This window comes from Plectropomus leopardus, chromosome 20 (genome assembly GCF_008729295.1).
Source record: "Plectropomus leopardus isolate mb chromosome 20, YSFRI_Pleo_2.0, whole genome shotgun sequence".
NCBI lineage: Eukaryota > Metazoa > Chordata > Actinopteri > Perciformes > Serranidae > Plectropomus > Plectropomus leopardus.
Window position 1 is genome coordinate 3179994 of NC_056482.1, and position 20651 is coordinate 3200644.

Below are 20651 nucleotides of genomic sequence, written 5' to 3' on the forward strand. Positions count from 1 at the left end.
AAGCCGTTTTCTCGATATAACGAGTATATTATCGAGAAAACGGAGGTTTGTTTTCCTGAGATATTATCTCGTTATCTCGAGGAAAACGAACTTTGTTTTCCCGAGATATTAAGTCGTTATCTCGAGAAAACGAACTTTGTTTTTTTTTTTTTTTTTTTTAACTTTATTGAATGAACGTCAGAAGAAGAAGTGGCGGGTGGATGATGTGACAGCAGGTGTCGTGCGGTGTTCAGCGCGGACCAATGCGCAAGGTAAGATGATTATTACAGGAACACATCACCCAAATTCATCAGTAATCATAACTAGATTATTATACTGTTGCTCCGGTGCTTTTTGGTACGTGCAGGGGCGAGAACCTGCACGCATTTGTCCGCGCTGAACACCGCACGGCACCTGCTGTCACATCATCCACCCGCCACTTCTTCTTCTGACGTTCATTCAATAAAGTTTAAAAAAAAACAGTCGTTATCTCGTTTTCTCGAGATAACGACTTAATATCTCGGGAAAACAAAGTTTGTTTTCTCGAGATAACGAGATAATATCTCAGGAAAACAAACTGTTTTCTCGAGATAAACGAGATAATATCTCGTTATATCGAGAAAACGGCTTGTAAAAAAAAAAAAAAAAAAAAACCACGTCCGCTTAGGGCTTCCGTAATGTGCTGAAACAGGCCTTATGCTTTTGTGTTGTTTTCGTTCCTCTGTCCATCCCATTCTTGTGAGCACATCTCAAGAACAGCTTGAGGGAGTTGCTTTAGATTTGGCATAAACATCCATTTGGAGTCAGGAAGGAACAAATTAGAAATTTGAACTGGTGACACTAATCTTGAGTGTCCATCTTGAACTGTATTGATTGTCCAGATCTTCTGTGCTGCCTGGGTGAAGGTGTGTGTGAAGCATTCATTTATGTAAACTGCAAGCACAAATTGACTGTTACAGCATTACAGCTGTAATTCTAGTTGGTTGCTAAGATGGTTTCTAATATCCATAGTGCCCTTTTTCATTCTCATGCAAGAGATGAAGAAAAATGTCAATCCAAATTTTTATAAAAACTGTCACAATCATTCTACTTCAGTTCAGCAAGGAAACGCTGTTCATGGAAAAAACAACAGTCTTATAAGTCACTTTATCTGAATGTTCCCAGTAACAAGGTTATAGGACTTGCTATCTTGCTAAATTTGCTATAAAACACAGGATAGTACATCCTATCTAAGTTGGATTCTCCTTATGTAACACAGGAAAACAAAACTGCTGTTTAGAGTATGGAGGATGCGTTGAGGAGTCTCACAGCCTCACAAAATAAAACCCAGATAAAATATAAAGTGAGAGCAAAATACAGGATTCAAACACCACATGGTACACAAATGCCTGTCTGAACAGGAAGGCTTTTTAAAAATCCCCACAGTATCAGTGACCTCAAACTAGCTGGGAGACTATTCCAAAGCTTGGGGGCTGCCAACTGGAAGGGGCAATCTTTATGGCCTTGAAATGCGTCCGAGGAACACTTAGAAAAGAGAGATGGATCTAAGAGCTCGGCTTATAGTATAGGGAAATTAGAGATCACTTATGTATTGTGGGGCCTGACCATTTATGGTTTTGAGTCGAGCAGCAGCATTTTGGACAGTGTTATGAGGCTTTGTTCAGGCTGGTGTAAAGAGAATAGCAGTTGTTGGTAGAAGGTATCCTCCTGCGTCCGCTAATTAACGTTGCGGGATGCCGCTTCCGTGACGTCAACACAAGCACACGGTAACATTATGCTGCACGTGGTATTGTTTAGCCAACAAAAGCACATTGCATCCAATGCTGGGACGTAAACAAATGCCATGCTGGCAAGGATGGTTAAGATTATGCAAGAAGGGGCACATGGTAAAAAAGGAGAAAAAAAAACATCACATTCAGACCGGTGGGCGAACACCGGACTCCTGCATGAAAGTCGGATCCATCATTCAGCCCTCCTCTTGCCCTATAGGGACCTTTGTGCTCTCTATATTAGGCTACCAGCAGCATTTCAACCTGATGTTGTGTATTTATGCAGACACAACAGGTTCCGTCCGGCTATATTCTCAACAACTATCATGCTGCCGTGGGCAAGTATTGTCTGGCTGTGCACTGGCGCATAATAGCACCATGAACGGTTCTGTCCAGCAGCGTTCTCAGCGGACATCCAGTAGTGTGTATCATGTTGACGCCAAAGGTGGCTTTTCATGTTGTGATCTTATGCCAAAAGCACTGCAAAAGCAGCAGATATTTAGAGCTATTCACCGGACCAAACTGACCAAAAAAAACCCCAACAAACATAATTTCTTATAAAGCGAAATAACTCAAACTATATTGGCCATAACATGGACTACAGCATTAACTATAGCTATAGGTTATTATAGCCGTATTGAGGAGCTTACAAAAAAAACTTTAAAAATGGTAAATTTACCCTGAAGACAGGAAAGATAAGATACATACGAGGGAATAATGACCTTTTTTTTTCAACTTTTTAGAGGTGCAAAGTGCTACAATCACACAAAAAGTGAATGAAATTATGACACAAATGAATGCAGGTATTTTGTGCCATTTTCTGCATCGGTGTGTATATTGTGTGTGTGTGTGTGTGTGTGTTGGTATCAGAGAGTGTGTCCCGGCTCCTCCTCTTCATTGTGATGCAGGCGGCGTCTCGTGTGTCATCTGATTTGCTGACAGCCTCTTTTGGTGGCGTGTCCGTGAAAACATTAAAGGAGTCACGCTGTCGTTCAGTGATTATCTCTGTGATCCCTCGCTCTTTACTCTTCTCTGTGACCAACCGCAAAAAAAAAAAAAATCTGCTGTGTGGACGCTTCTCCAGCTTCTTCTTTTTTGTTGCACTGTGTTCACTGTTCACATTTCTGCTGATTATCTTGTTTCCTGTTACTGTTTCTTTTGTTTTTTTGTCCCTGAATCCAGAGGTCGAACAGCTTTACATCTTATTTATTGTGTGTGTGTGTGTGTGTGTGTGTGTGTGTGTGTGTGTGTGTGTGGGTGCGTGGCATGCATGCGTGTGCGTGTTAGTGTGTGATGCTGAATGTGAATCAGACAGATCTGTCTCCACTGCAGGAAGCACTCACTGAATACATTATGGTCTCATGAAATCCATTTAATTTTGATAGCTGGAATTTAGTAGTTGTTGCATTTTAAAATTTATTATAACATAATTTATAAAATACATCGATTACTAAAAATACAAAAAAAATGTAAACCCTTAAATATAAACAGATGATGCAAATGATCCTCACTGTGAATTACAAAATAAATTACAAATCATGCATATTTAAAAAGAATAAAGCACAATATGAAATACAGAAACTTAAATAAATAAAATAAATCATAGAAATGAAACAATGTTAAGCAATATAGAATAACTAATTTCAAAACTTATCAATACATACAATGTTTTTTTTAACATAAATTAATGCTTTTATTTTCTTAAATTACTCTCAGCTCAGTTACATTCATTTCAGGCTGCAGAGACATGAGGTGAAATTACTAATGTTCATTATGATTTAGGATGAATACGAGATTATCAGTCTTTTTTCAGGTTGAAGGTGTGTGTGCGTGTGTGTGTGTGTCAGTGCCGTGGGGCATGTTGATGTAACTTCCTGTCTCCTAAAGGTAATCGTCTTGTCGTTCTTTAAGAACCCACCAGCCCTCAGGCCAACCTGAGGGCAAAACACAACTTGACCCACGGTGTGTGTGTGTATGTGTGTGTGTGTGTGTATATGTGTGCGTGTGAATGTGTCCTCAGGCCTCAGTTTTTCTAGATGAGATCTGATAGAAAATCTGACGACATAAAACAAGAGATTTTTAATCTCAGTGGGGCCTGTCCTGGTTAAATAAAGGTCAACTTTAAAAAAAAAAAAAAAAGAAAAAAAGGCTCAGCCTATTTTTAAGAAGTCAATTCTGATGTAGTTTTGGGATTCAGACTGTTATAATCTAGCAGTTCTCAGGACCCACAAATGCAGACACGGGCGCGGGTGGTGATTTACACAGTTTAATGCTCAAATGGAGAAAAAAACAATGGGTAGCAACAGGATCTTAGCCTCAGAGTGTGGGAGTCCAGAAGAGTTTGAGTAGGGAAAGAATGGCAGAGTAGAGGTTTAACAGAGAGACAAAATGTGATGCTGGACGAGGCTGGACAGGGTTGATGGGTTTTGCAGATGTTGAGACACAAAGAAAAAAAAAACAGGTTTAGAGGGTTTCCAAAATATAAGGCAAAAAACAACGAACATGCGAAGACTTGTGAGGAGAGCCGGGTTTATATCAGGTTGCAATCAGAGTGGATGACTATTGGGTGTGTGATGAGCTGCAGGTGAGTGAGGAGCTCAGCTTGAGCAGAATGTAGGTCAGCCATGCCCAGCCTAAGACACACAGACAGGGGGAACAAAACTGGGGACTAATCCCGACAAGAAGGGAGGGGAAAACACTGGAGAGACAGGGGGAAAAGACAAAAGAGCGCAGATCCCAACAGAAATACATCAACTGGTTTATGGTCAGAGGAGTATTTTCATATCTGGCTTGAACTTAACATTCATCTGATTTCTTGGCCATTATATTCACCATGTACCTCTGAGAACACTGGAGGCTTTCTCCTCATGTTTTCACTGCATGGCTTCTTCTACACTTGCAGTAATGAGGGTCTGGACATTCTGCATTAGTTGTGTGTGGCTCTATAGGAGACTGTCCTCCCAGAAGAAAACTACACAGCATCCGTCTTTTACACAAACGCCCCAAAACAAGATATGTTTATGTTCAAGAGACAGAGCCATGTAACAGACATAGCAATTATTACTGTTCCCCATCAGTTACAACGGAGAAAGTAGAGTTATCTTGTTATGGAGCAGCCGAGTCCACATCGGCATGAGTTAACAAAAACAATGGACTTTTAACCTTTGAAATAAAGTGAGTAACTTAACAAGAAATCACCAACAATTTAGCAAGATATTAGTATAAATCTTCAAGAAAATTACCTGAAATTAGCACCAGAAAAAGAAAAGTAAAAAGAACAAAAACTGGAAAATGTGCTGAAATGTAATAAAATGAAATATTATTAGTATTTGTATGAAATAGTAATAAAATAAAAAATATTATTAATATTTGTATATTTTTACTGTAATTTAATTTTAAATATATATATATATATATATATATATATATATTGTAATAACTATAATTGTAGTTTTCCCAGTTATTTTATTTTTTTAATGAGTCTTTCCCTCTATTTTAAAGCTAATATTGTGGTCATTTTCTCATTTCCTTTCACAGTTCTTTTAGCAATTTTCGTGACCTTTTATGCCAAATTGCTGATTGCTCTCTGTGCCTTATTTTTTAAGGAAATCAAACCAATTTGCTGACCTTTCAAAGGTTTCAGTGATTGTAAAAGGTGTCTCGGTGCAGCATGCTGATCCAGGTTTTAAAGGGTTATCACTGGACACCACTGTTCATTTCCCTTTTCCGACCAGCATGCAACTTTGGTTTCTTTTAACCGTGACTGGTCAATACCTAAACTTAACCAAACCTAATCATGGATGTGTAAAGTCAGAAAACAGTTTTACTTTTGAATAGTGATGTCAACCTGTCATTAACTCTTTAGTCCCTGGATCGACACCAGCTGTGTTCAGATACCTCTCACATGCATTCAGACCTCTGGGACTTGAGAAAATTGGTTTGATTTCTTTTGAAAATATGAGGAAAAGGCAATGAGTAACTGTCAAGTCATGCCCAACAAATGCAAAAAAAAGAAAAAAGTAAAAGGTGACAAGAAAATTGCATATTATCAAGAAAAAAAGGGAGAAATGTGCAGAAAACTATATTTATAAATTCTAATAAATATGTATGTAAGATCGTGTTCATTTTGTTAGAATTTCTTCATGTCATTTTCTTTTTCATTTTTTTTTTCTTTCTTTATTAATTTTTTGCTAATTTTCTTGTAACCTTTTTACTCATTTCTTTCCAATATTTTGGCCTTTTCTCGTTAACTTGCTCATCATTTTCCTCATGTTTTTGTAGAAATCAAACCAGTTGCTCAGAAAATGCTAAAATGTGACACTGTCAGGGGTATGGACAAACGACATATTTTGTTCATTTGACTATTGAATGGATTGCCATTAAATTTGTTGGAGACTCATAGACCCCACAGAATAAATCCCAATAACTCTGATGAACTATAGACTTATCATCGAGCACCATTATGTGGTCAAAATGTGTGTAATGCTTTTGTGTATAATCAAATGCCTTCAGCGTTAATGGAATTCCCATCAGCCTCAGCTGTTCTTTGTGTTGCGCGCTACTTTCATGAAAACTCTTTTTAAAGGACTGGTTGACTGGCCTCATACAGATGCAATAGTAAAATGGTTGTTGTCCTTGTGTTTGTGGTATTTATCCATACAATTAGTACCACCGCTGTTTTCTCGTGTTTTTGCAGTGTGCTGATTGATGCATCTCTGTTTTCAGCACCTGCTGGTCTGTCAGTGCCATGGACAGCAACCACATTAATTATCCTCACCGGACTAACTTAGATGAAAAATACATGGAAACTGACTGTCAAATTAACAGAAAGTTTTTTCATTTTGTTTTCCGGTGGCCTGTTCGACAAATACATAGGACGGCAATATTTGGGTATGGACCATGTTTTAGTGTCTAACTTCCTTCTCTCTGTCTCTCTCTCTCTCAGAGCCTGGGGTGAGCAGGAACCTCCAGTTCCTCCAGCGTCCATCCAGAGCAACGGTTCTGCTGGGAACTGATGCAGTGCTGGAATGTTCCGCTTCTGGATACCCAACACCGAGCATCCAGTGGAGGAGAGGAGAGGAACTCATCCAGAGCTGGTCTGTTCAACTGTCTGTTCCTATTACACAAAATGTCTAATACGTGTAACCCATGTGATAACCAACAGTACGCAGGTCTCCAGGTTTTCAATAAAACTCAAATTACACAACGTGAAATTGCGAATGTAAAATATGCCTCAATTTTGAAAAAACTCCCATTTATGACAAAAACAGGTTTTACACTCGCATGAGGTAGTATGAAACTGATGGCTTTTCTCGGTCACATGATGCTATGGCTATGTGTTTGACTATCACTTCCCAGAAATCCCTCATACGTGGCCGTTCCCATGTACGAGGGCCTAGCCTTTCTATTATGGCCCCATAACTCACCTTTATACCATGAACCCACACACTAGTTTATTTTGACTCAATCACATACACAGCATCCTGTTGCCAAAAAAACTCATAGGAGAACCAAATGTGGATTAATCCTCTGCTTAAAATAGTCCCCAACAAATGATTTTTTTTTTGTTTTTTGTTTGAGTTAAGTTTCCTAAAAAATCAAAGAGAGCAGCTGTTCTGGGAAACTACTGAGCCTTTTTTAAACATGAATCTACAGTATGTATGTGTCTTTTTTAAGATTTACGTCTTCAGGAGGAACCAATGGGCTTAGACACAGTAGGGGAGTCTGAAAGTACTGAGAGACTGACAAACATGTTGTTGGTTTTGGTCTTTTAACTGGATTTGTTGACATTGACATGATGGTTTATCTAGTAAACATGAAGCTAACTTAAAACAAACATATTTTTATGTAAAAAATGCTGAAAGAAAACTGCTTCACTGTTCCTTCCTCTGTAGGAATAAGAAGTACTCTCTGCTGGTGGGCAGTAATCTGATCATCAGGAGTGTCACTGACGACGACTCTGGCAGTTACAGCTGTACAGCCTCCAACAAGAACCACAACATCACCGCACACACGGAGCTGAGTGTACTAGGTGAGTCAACACACACACACACACACACACACACACACACACACACACACACGCACACACACACATTTGGTCATTTTCACCTTTATTTTGATGGTTACAGTAAAAAAAAAATCAGGAACTGATGGGAGAGAGAGACGAGGAGAAGGTCATGCAACAGAGGTCCCAAGATAGACTCAAAACAGGAACTTTGCAATTACATGGTTGACATCATAAAACATCAACCCTGAAGTCATCTTAACCTTTAAAGAGGAATTTCACTAAATGTCCTCACTCTCCAAACTTGCTCTGGTCCTCTCACGAATAGAAGTGCAAGAACACTCACACACCTTCAGCAATCAGTTTTGTGAGGAAAATGAAAGAATGTAGCGATGTCACTTCTCAAAGCTCCCGAGGGAGGATATAAAACATAAAAAAGAATCCTGACGGGAAACTGTTAGCAGCCTGACATCCACAAAACAATAAAAATAAATAAAATGGATTATAAAAAAAAGGCTGTATCCCTCCGCTGACAGAAGCCATCCTGTCTGCAGACACTCTCATCCAGAATCACATCCAGAATCAAATGCAGTCATGAAATATAAAATCCTAGCCGCCTGCATGCTTCAGGAGGTTTTCATAAATATGATATGTTTGTATTTATTGTCTGACTGCTCCCCAGCTGCTGCTGGATTCACAGCGATGCTGCTCGTGTATTCAGGTGTGTTCAGCAGGAAGCCATGTTAGCTCAGCTAGACGAGGCATTATGACTGAAAACAGACCTGTTCTAAAACGACGTGTGGTGTCGTCTGGATTCAGATACCAGTGAGACATGAAATATCACCCAGGAAGTTTAGTTTAAGTAGACTGATGAGTTTACAGGCTTGTAAGGCAGAGTTTTATAACGCTCGATATTATTATAGTGTGTTGATGATGTTTCGTGGACCCTTGCACTGCAAATCATAGACTTGGACGTAGCCACCTTTAAATTGGTTTGTGGACTCGGTTGGGGAGTTCCTGCCAAAACACCAGTAAGACCAATTGTGAGCAGCCCCATTGAATGTGAGTGCATGGATTGGCTGTCAATCATGGCAGGAAAACTCCCTTTTTATATAATTTGATTGCTCATTAATACCAAACTAATCATAAAAACAAACACTTGAACAAACATCAGGGTGATGAGAACTACCTTCAGTGACAGAAACCATCTTTTGGAAAAATTTATTTGGCGTGTACTACTTTGAGTTTTTAGTTTGGCCAGTGTCCAATCACTAACATGGAGGGGCGGGCTTTATGACCTAAACTGCAGTAAGACATCAGAGAGCGATCCAGATTGAATAACCTCACTTTGGGGGAGCTGGCACGTCGTCCATCTTTATATACAGTCTCTGGTTCAGACACATTTTCGCCTGCCGCTATTCTGCTGTATTTCATGAGGACACAAAAGTTGACTTTTGGCATTGCAATCTTACGCCAAAAGTCCTGTCAAAGTGGCAGTATTTTATAAGTCTGGAATGAGAATGGGCTGTTTAGTTTATAAAATGTTCAAAATTCTGCAGTATTGACATCTTCAGTTTGCTTCTTCTGTCCAAACAACACTCCAAAACAAAAAGACTCTTCAATTACTATCATAGATGAGAAAGAAAAGCCACAAATTCTCACATTCAGAAAGCTGGAACCAGCAAATGTTTGACATTTTTGCGTAAAATTGACTGAAAAAAGATTTTCGATTAAATTGTTGTTGATTCATTTTATTTTGATTGACCACTCAATGAGTTCTAGATTGGTTGTTGGTCCATCCAGTTGTTTCAAGAAGCATTTTGGTCTAAGGCAATTGATAAGACCCCTTAGATTGATTTGCACATGCTTTTTGGTCTGGCTATCCCAGGATTTCTTTTGCAGAAGTCTTCTGCGTTGGCACCTCCAAACTTTTCTTGGAGAGTAACTTTCTCTTAAGTGTATTCAGTTGTCTAAGTTGCATGGTCATTTGTCCTCATAATGCCAATTTAATGGCAAATCTAACGATGACAAAATGAGACTACAGCAGATAGAAAGGGATTTGTTGAGCGGACAATCTGAGTAAACATCTGTTCAGGTCTTTTAAATTGATGAATGGACTCGATTCTACTGTCTCGTGTTTCAGGAAGGACTGTTAAGTTATATACAGAGCTATTTATTATCTTGCTAGTTATTTATGATCTATGCACAATATGAAACAATCTGCTTCTGGGACTTGGTAGATGTTGCTCCCAGAGTGATATATAGGATTTCGACATCACTAAATCATGACTTAACTACATCTGATTTGTTTGCATCTATTTATTTACCTTTAATGAATCAGAAGACGTTTTGTTTTTTGGGGGTTTTTTTTCTGCAAGCGGAGAGTTGAAATCAAACAGAAGCAGCTGTTGTTTATTCAACTCTCAGGAGAAAATCTGCAAATTAACCTTCGGGTATTTTCAGTCTCCTTCCAGCTGGGCCTCTCATCTCCTTTCATGTCTTTGTCTCGGCGTCCCCTCTGAGTCTGTCCCTGTGTTCACATCACATTCATATTCTGTTTACACTCTGCTCTCAACAGTCGCTGCCTGCAAACATCACATGGTGTTTACAATAAACAGGAGGGGTCTGTGTCTTCCGGGGGTCACTTCTGGGATCTGATGTTCGATCGCTGTAGTCGTGTTAAATTAGTGCAGGGGAAACATGTTAGCGCTCATACAGTATGATCACAAGATCTTATGGAGCTTCTTTAACTAATAAGATGTTTATGACAAATACTGCAACCTGAGTCACACTTAGGGAGTGTATAAAAAGTATTAGTGTGGAGAAGCAGCCAGAAACATAAAATACAATAAGTCAACAACAATATTACATAAATAAATAAGATATGATAAAAAATAAATAAATAAATAAATAAAAAGTACAAAAAATGGATATGAAAAATAAATGAATGAATGAATAAATAAGCACATGAGCAAGTAAATAAATTGGATAATGATAAATAAACAAATAAATAAGTGAAATTAGAGAAAGAAAGACAGAAAGTAAGAAAGAAAGGAGGAAAGAAAGAAGAAAAGAAAGAAAGATTCTGGAGTGATTTGATTTGACTATGCTTTATTATCAGAATTTTTTCAGAAATCTATCTTGCCCCGAGGATCACATCAACACATCAACTGTGTCACATAAATACACATAAAAACAAAGCATTTAACCAACTAACAAAACCATACAACAAATGCTACAAATCCCATCACACATTACTAAAAGTAGATGCAGATCAACTTATTACTCATTTCCTGTCACATTCAGTTTCCAACCCAGGCACAGTGAGGCTAGTTAGAAGCCATAATTTGATTTAATAGGTACCCTATGGGACTCTATATCTAAAAGGGGTGAGGGATCAGGGGTAACGGTTAGGGTCAGTGCTTTAATTTTACTTTTTCCTTGGGATCCTCTCCTTACTTACTAAATAATAGGATTTACTGAATAAATAAAGTGATGCATTTCACTTTGTTGAATTTTTAAAAAGGGATTAATAGATTTCTTTTGAAATATATATATATATAAAGTATATTTATATTCTGTTTCTCAAATCTAACATTTTACAATAAATCTCAAAAGGGAAGACTTAAATAAGATATAAATGCGGAATAATCTACACCCATCTCTCTACAATACCGTCCTTTTTTATGATCACAGTCTTATTGGGGTTTTAATTAAAGATCATCCTCAGTGGGTTAGAAAACAGGAAAGGGGTAGCAACAACAAGAACAAAAACAATTGAACAAAAAGATATTCAGAATATTAATAAAACATCACATGAGTATTTGCTAGGTCTCCTATAGGCCAAGTTGAGGGATGGTTGTGCCCAACTTTGTCCAATTCAACATAAAATGGGTAAGTTATAGAGCACTGGCTCGCTGACATCAAAATATTATTCTTTATTATTGGTGTATTATGCTTAAATTGTCTGATAGTCTGCTGCTGACACTTTCCACTCATCCCATCTCGTCAACAAAAATGAAATAAAGACCTATTTTAGCTTTACATAGTCTTATTTTGTTGATAAATAATTTTTGCCATAGTTTTCAGCAATTAAATTAACATCAGTGTGTCATAGAGTAACACATTTGACACCAGTAAAACACACTGAGCGGCAGACAGGATGTGGTGATCTGCTGAGTGATTGATAACAAACTGCTTCCTTTGGAGAGTTGACCCATTTTGACGAAGAGAAAAAAGGACAGCAGATTATTCTGATGAGTTGACAAGGATCACGTCGCGCCCATGAGCAAGTTTACATTAAACACAATGTGTGCATGTGTTTTTCTGTAAGTCCACCCTTACAACATGTCCTCCCAGCTTGTCCCATTTTCAGGCCCTGCTGAGCCGGGCGGACAAATTCTCGAGACCTTAGACATTCAATATTTTACCTCCCATTGAACTCAGACTCTATCTAGAGTCAGTATGCTGTCTTGGCCCGCCTCCAGCAGCTTCTAACACACCATTTTTTTTTCCTAAAATCCACTGCCAGTAAAGAGTAGGTGGTGCAAATCATCCCCATGTGCCAACAGATAGAGAAAAGAAAGGGACGAAATGGCTGGAAGGACAAAGGAACAAAGACAAAAATGTAGGAGGGAAAGAAAAGAGAAAAAGAGGGAACCAATTAAAAAAAAACCAAATTAAAAGCTGATCAGCATGACCCTTCAGAATAACTTATGATAAACTTATGGGGGCTGGTGCTTTATAGGTTTTCTACACTTCATGTATTTTAATCTGTTTTTCCGTCATTCCTCCACATGAAATGGTCTTCGATAATACATTTCAGAGCAGAAGCAGACGAGGATTTAAACTGAGGTTTTTCTTATCACAACGAGCCCGCAGCTATCTGAATACACTCTGGATTTATGTATTCATCCCTCCATCTGTCTGCCTTTTATCTCCCCCTGACTCATCTGCAAATTAAATATATTTGATAAGGTGAACAGTTTACTTACATGCCACACTTGCACACATATTTTTGGACTTTTGTATCGGATAACAAAACATAGACACACACACACTCACAGGAAAACTTCAAAGTTTCAGTACAACTCGTGTCATACACACTATTCAGCTGCTCTCAGCTTCTTTTTTAAACACAAATACTGTTTTCATTTGTAAATTCAAAACTTGCAAAATATTTAAAAAAAACCCCAGATTTAAACAGATTTAAACCTCCCTTTGGCAACGATAGACCTCATTTAACCCTCTGAAACCTGGAGCAACATCTCTTTTCTTGTGCTGCAAGAAATATTTTAACCTTTGAACCCGGAGCAAATTGGTGCGATTTCTTCAAAAAACATGTGGGAAAAGGGAATAAGCAATTTGGTGAGAAATGTTATTAGATTTAGAAAATCTTTTTTTTTTTTTTTTTTAAAGAAAAATGTCCAGAGAAAAAAGAAAAAAAAGGTAGGGAAAAACTATATAAACTATATAAAAAAACTATATAACTATCGTAATTACAGATTTCAAATGATGTTACAGAATTATTTAAATTTTTACACTCATTTCCAAGTCTTGTTTGACATGATTTTAACTTCTTTGTTTAAAAAAGCAAAAAAGAAAAGAAAATCATTTTCGGATTATTTTCTTTTACTTTTTACTAATTTCTTGCTCATTCGGGGGTTAATGTCTTCTTTCATTGCTCATTGCCTTTTTTTTTTTAAAGAAATCAAACCAGTTTTTTTTAGATTTGAAAAGGTTAACCTGGATGTTTTTGTCATGTCTGTTTTATCGCTACATATGCTGTAAATATTGCACATTTTATTAGAACATATACTTATGTATTTCTGCTCATTACTTTTGAATTTCGGAATCAATTCCGACTATTTATATCCTCAAAAGCGTTCCTCATTTTGCATGCACATAGGCCAAAAGTCCACTGAGTACATGCAAAAAGAGTTCAAGACTGTTTGATCTTTCAGCATTAAAGCCATAAAAACCCTGCAGATAAAATAGAAAAAAAAAAAAGAATTTGATGGAAAAGTTTGCCGTTGCTGGACACATGACGAGCTCACTTCTTCCCCAGTCTCTGCCTCGCATTTACATTAGACTAATAAAGAAGAAATATGTTGTGCTAATATGCCCCATTACACTTAGTTTTTCCACTCGGAGGCAGTTAGATGCTGATGAATATCCGCAGTGTGGTGATGTATGGAGATGTGTGTGTTCTGACTCCACAGGGCAGTGACCATGATTAGATGATTAGGATAACGAATGTGTGTGTTGTTTCCCATAATAATGAGTGCAGCCTGGCTCATTAGCCGCTTTCTGTTAGCAGCTTAATGAAAGCCCTGAGAAACATAGCCAGCACTGCAGCTATCAGTCATACTCAATGTGCTGCTGTCAGTGCTAGCTGCTGCTGGTAGCACTGGATGCAGAGGGGAAAAAGTCCTACAGGTTGTCCTGTAACCAAAGTGTCAAAGGGTTGACTCCATACAACACTGATTTATTTACATAGGCCAACGTTACTAGGGTATTATAATGTTATGATGGTTATACAATATTCTTACAGCATTATATTGTTAAGGACATGTTGGGGTATTAAGTGTTTTTATCAGCATTGTACTGTGTTGTATTACAGTGTTATAGTGTAATGGTTATGCTGTGTCTTAAGGGCATTACAGGGGTGTTACAAAGTTTATCAAGTGTCGTTACGATATTTTAGAGATGTTACAAGGGTTATTTGGTGTCGTTAGGGCTTTGCAGTGTCATTATAAGGGTTAATCATTAGGGTATCACAGTGTTGTAAAAAGTCTCTTTAGGGTTATATGGTGTCGTTGGGCCCTTGCAGTGTTGATACAAGGGCAAGATAGTGTTGATAGGGCATTGCTGTTTTGTTACATGTGTTTTACTGTTTCTTTGGGCACTGAAGTGCAGGGCATTGCAGCATAGTAAAAAGGCTTAAACAGTGTTGTTTGGGTATAACATTGTTGAAACAAGGGTTAAACAGTTTCATTAGGGTATTACAGTGTTACAGGGGTTAAACAGTGTAGTTAGGGTATTATAAATAAATTCTACGGTGTCCATCAGCGGCACGTTACAGCCCCGGCATGGCTTCCAGAGCGACTGTGGACATTCTAGTCAATGCTCGTTATTCCACCAAGCGCCTCGGAGCGTCTTGCAGCTCTGCTCCGTGTGAAATATGCGGCGAGTTTATTTTTGCTGGACATGGACAGCAATCGCGCCAAGCCACACAGAGCAGACTGCACCAGACAAGAAGTCAAGCAGTATTGTATCCAATCAATTTTCAAATTAAAACGCCTTGAACAGACTCGGGGTCATGTTTGACTCAACTAAAATCTTACATAAACAGTATCTGCTCCTCCATCCTCCAGCGTCTTTATTCTGTCCTGGAGGAGAATTAATGTCCAGCCACTGGACATGAAATAGACAGAAAGTTGATAATAATTAACAACAGCACTGTATTTTTAATAAAAAGATGGTTAAAATCTCCTAAATATCTATTTTGTTTATGATTAAATTATTAATTATTCATCTGTCTAACAATTAATAAGATCAATATGTTTTGTTTTTTTTTTATCTACATCACAACCACAAATCTTCTATCTTTTTCTTCTATTATTAAGATGAGCATGTTTTTTGACTGAAAAACGGCAAGAATTCTTTGATCTGCTTTGTTCCTGGCTGGACTGCAGGCTGCAGCCCAAAAAAATTGCCATGGTAGAATCACTAAAATCAAGGGAAACCAAAAAAAACAAGGAAAAAATTCAAAATAAGCACAATCTCATAGGGTCTACAGTATCAGCTGGCAAGACGCTCCACTTCACAGACACTCCCTGTGGGATATAGAGCCCAGCATCGAGCACATATAGAGCCCGCGTTGGGGACAGAGCAAACGTAATGCTCTCGCCATGCTACTAGTGGAATCAAGGGGCTACAGTGTCGTTGCCTCTGAGGCAAATTGTGATTTGTGATAAGGGGCTTTATAAATAAAATAGATAAATGAAATTAAAATAAAAATAGTGTTATAAAGTGTCGTTAGAGCATTGCAGTGTTGTCATGAAGGGTATCAAGACTCATTAGGACATTAAAATGTTGTTTCAGGGGTGTTGTTAGAGCATGACCATAGATGACGGTCAGAACATAGAAGGACTTGCAAATCAAAAGCTTTGCCTTCTGGCTCGGCTCCCTCTTCACCATGATAGTCTGGTGCGATGCTCACATTACTGCTAATGCTGCATCAAAACGCCTGTCCATCTCATGCTCCATTTTACCCTCACTCATAAACAAGACCCGAGACACTTGAACTCCTTCATTTGGGGCAGAAACTCTCACCCAACCCAGACGGGCCAATCCACCCTTTTCCGGCAGATCACTATGGCCTCAGACTTGGAGACGCTTCTTCCAAGTGCATGCTGGATGTCACTGTGTGATAAAGCCAACAGAACCACATCATCTGCAAAGAGATGAAATGCAATTCTGAGATCCCCAAACAGAACCCCTTCATCCCTCCGGCTGCACCTTGAGATCCTGGAAACATGTTTTGACTCATATGTGCCAGATATAAAGCTGCATTGTTTGAACTGGAGGGTGCTGATGTCATCATCAGGTTAACTTTAACCAGGCAGTTGTGTGTACATTTATAACATCAGCCTTTAACTTGCAAGTGTAGTCCAATTACAGAAAACACACTGACACTGTTGCAAAAGTGTGACCTAACAGAAGCGAGTCTATTCTGCAGTGCAACCTGACGTGAACCTTTACATGCTTTTATTTAAAGTAGGACTGGTTTGGTGTTAATTGAAACTTCGCCAATGCAGCTCCAGTTTCACAGCAGTCGATCAGACACACACGACTCAAACACCAAACACACGCACTCTAATTCACAGCAGTAAAACACTGATTAGTTTAGTCTCTGTTGGTCTGCGGTGACTGTCTCACTTCGCTGAAGAATCACAGTCCCTCTCTAGGAAAGACGATACACACACACACAGTAACACACATACACTTGTGGTTGTGGCCTGCGGGGTTCCTCTCCTGATTAATTACAGGCTCTGTGAATTACTGTGGGTGTTTTAGAAAACATTTAACGAGCTGCCAAACTCCCCCGCTGAGCCACCGGCCGGCCTGCTGCTGCTCGCCCAAAAAAACACTGAGCCGCCGATTGAAAGACATGAAAGAGAGAGAGCGGGCCGGGTCACGGAGCTCCTGTAGAGAGTGAAGCCTTCACTAATACAGAGGGAGGATTTAAGTCTGTCAATATGTCCACCAGTCCAGCCAAGACCGGAACGTCTTCAGCCAATCGGAGTGAGGAAACTGCCAAAACTGCTCATCACTTTCAGAAATTTTGGAGTTGATTTTCTCTGGCTCTGTATTGGATGAAACGTCCTGCAAGCTGTTTTAACACAAAAATATCTTCAGTTTAATTTGAAGTATCATGGGGAGTTTGAGGAAACAGAGGGATACATATCTCTTAAAACTGTAAGTTTTTAATCTAAAGTAGGACACAGAATAAAAGTTAGCTCACAATAATGATCCTACCAAATTAAATTCACTTTCATCAGATTCATCTTTGTAAGATCACTAAAAGGAGAGGTCCAGGATGTGTTTAACTTAGCTTAGCACAAAGACTAAGCGTGAGGAAACAGTCTAAACCCTTCTTCCAACAACTTCAATGCTATCTGATTGATAGTAAATGTGTTTACATGCACAAAACAGTCCACTTTTTGCCCTTATTCTGAAGAAGCCAGTACTCCTACTAAGCTGTTTGCATGTTTAGTTAAAAAGAATATTCCACTAACACACCCATTGACATGCAGCTGTACACACTTACATTAACAAATCCTAAATGGAAATTTTATCACGTCAACATATGAAAAAGTGGAACAGCTGAAGTTGCTTGTCATGTAAATCAGAACATGACTTTTTCATAGTTTCCTACTGGTGGTGAACTTCTTGGACTCTCTTTCCTACCTTCACCTTGTTGTAAAGGTCGGTGCCGTGATATTTGCGTATATTCAAAAACCTGTTGATAGCTAAGTTTTTCATAAAGTTTTAAAGCAGGTGTGTTTCTCCTATGCAACGCCAACCTTAGAAACTGGTGGTAAGTGGGTTTGTGTCCAAAGTATCCATGACATAGCACAAAGCCAACCATAAAGAGGCAAGAGACCCGGTGTCACAAACTTGAGAGAAAACTCCAGATGAGGCACATATTTTTGTCCAAATAATGCTCCTTTAACCTGAATAATGCCACCATATCCCACGTCTTAATTGGAAAATGCTAAATTTTAAAAACTGCTTGATTTGGAATATTTAAACAGAGTATTATCATATTCTGAAAAAGGAGAATATTGGTGTGCATGTAACCATAGCCACCGTTTCAATGAACAGGTGAAGAAGTAGAAATAGAACACCCAGGGCCAAGTTGGAATTTGTGAGTTCCCCTGAAGTCGGATTTCTGACTTGAACTGGGCAAATGGGCAATTGACATGGGGCCAATATGGAACCTATGGACAAGCTCATAAAGGGCCCATTTTCCTACTCATTTACGAACCACATGGGCCCCACATAAAAATGTCAGCTAGCTTCATGTTGCTACGTTGTTTATGAACAAAATGCAGCATAATGTCTGGTTATCAACTGATATTGCTAACAGTAGCAAACCTTGCTAGAACTGGGATTGCTAGGAATTACTTAATTTTCTGTAACGCGATCAATTCTGCTCTGATGTCATTCCAGGCTCCGATACCTTCGACTTCTTGGGTAAACAGACCACAGCATAAGTTAGTTTACTTTAGCTTTCAGAGTTGCTGCATCCTTTCTTTGTTCTTCTTTCTCCTCTCACCCTTCTTTCACTCCAGTTTCCACTGTAAGTAGGTTGATGGTGGCAAAAGTGATTTTTAAATAGGCCTTTAATTTGATTAGATTAAATGTGTGTTGTTGCCTGTGGGGGGGAAGCTTGAGTCACAGCTGGATCTGTTTGATATCACTTTGGCCTTGATTTAACACTGACGCATTCCTTTTCAATTTGTCGGTGTTATTGAACAGGGAGTCGATGACTCAGGAGATAAAGGAGATGCAGAAATGATACTGAAGGAGAAAATGTATACTAGAACTAACTTGAAAAATATGATTCTGATTGTAACAGCATCTAGATTTGTGCAGCAGTATTTGCTTGAAACAAAAAAAAAAAAAAAATCAGTATTCTGACATATAAAAAACTTTTTTTTTTAAACTTATGATCTTTGCTCATACGTTTAGAAAATGCCCATAGTCCCAACAGTAACCCTGTGATGACAGGAAGTCTTGGTAGTTAATGTTGCATGCCTGTCAATGGTGCAGATTTACCAAAAAAGTAAACAAATATATACATAAGGTAAGGTTCATCTTCAAGAACATCGGTTTTCATCTTATTTGCTGTGCATGGCAAGATAAAGCATGACTGACGTTGTATGTGTATCCATTCGAACTCATGATCTGAAATCCACGCCCTGGATTGATTCTTTAATTTGTCTCTAGTGGGAAACTGGCTTGCAGCATAATTCAACCCAATCTCAAACAAAAAAAAAAATGTTGGCATTGTATGTTTCGGCTAATCGTGGATAGGCTACATTTGCACATTGACAGAAATATTGAAACTTTGTGTTTCAATAATGCGACACTTAACCTGTAGTTAGAATTGAGCACAAGCACCACTTGTTAGAAAGAGATAATGTTTTGGCTATATAGGGCACTATCCTAGCAGGAAAGCAGTGACATCTCTGTAAAATCTCCTGCTTTTCATGCCTAAAAAGCCACTGGAAACAAAATGACTTGCTAAGTCCGCACTCCTCCACGTGGAGGTAATCTAATAAACATTCATGGGAGCATTTTCTAGTGTGCGGACTTTATCTATTTTCTGAGTTCCCCTAATGGCCACAGCCTTGTACAAAAATGGTTTTGGCCTCTTTAGGTAATTTCAGCATTTATGACAACAGCACAGGGGTAAATTTTAAAACTCACCTGTTTATGTTTTATTAAGGCCGAAAAATAGGAATATTTAAGGACAAGACGCTTGAGTGACAGGCTGTCTGTTAGGCGTTGCTACAGTTTGTGAGTCAGATCCACCCCTCACTTGTCCACAGGTCCAAACCCTTGTCCAAATATAGTCACTTCTGGCTCCAAAAAAAACTACATAGTGACGGCCTAAATGGTGAACTTTTCAAAATATGAGTCCACAAACCAATGACTGACACCATGGTATAGCCACGTCCATTATTCGTACAGTTTATGGCCTCATCACAGCTGGATTTGTTGTTTTGGTGTTTTGGTGTTTTGCCAAAATGACACACCATCCACTCCACCTCACAATGACAAAGTCGTTTCATATACTGAGACACTTTTGAGACGTTGATATGATACATTTGAAACAAAAGAATGCAACAAATTCATGGTTTGCAGAAACATACAAGTACAACATTTTCTTCTAGTGACTGGATGGCAGAATGTCAAAGGCATAGTTTAAATGAGGAGGCAAGAGGTGCCTCTGGTCACCCAGTGTTTTTTGCCTTCTTCATCATTTTCTCTCTGTATATGCGTTGTATCCTTGGTAAAGTAACTCCTAATAGTTTTCTGGCTGTTGTTACAGTTTTTCAGGCAGTCTTTTTCAGTGCCTCAGTAGCATTGCCAAAGCAGCAGATGATGCAGAAGGATAAATCACTTTGAATAAAAGCACAGTATAATGCTTGGGGCATTTTGTTGAAGGCATTGAAAGACAGCGATTTCTTTAGAAAGTACATTCTTTGTTGTGTGTTAGAGTTTATGAGGTCAGTCCATATGTCTCATTTAAGCATATGGTTGAGCACAGTGATAATGTCACTGTAAGCTGTAACAGATTGGGCAACACCCCCCCCCCC

At 38.7% G+C, this 20651-nt stretch overlaps 1 protein-coding gene across 1 annotated transcript in view; it reads left to right on the top strand.

Moving 5' to 3' along the window:
- Window positions 1-20651, top strand: part of dcc (DCC netrin 1 receptor) — a 239664-nt gene that overhangs the window by 26678 nt on the left and 192335 nt on the right. Inside the window, exons 3-4 of the mRNA XM_042509652.1 lie at window positions 6694-6844; window positions 7643-7779. Coding sequence (XP_042365586.1) covers window positions 6694-6844; window positions 7643-7779 — 288 coding nt within the window. The remainder of the gene's footprint in view (window positions 1-6693; window positions 6845-7642; window positions 7780-20651) is intronic.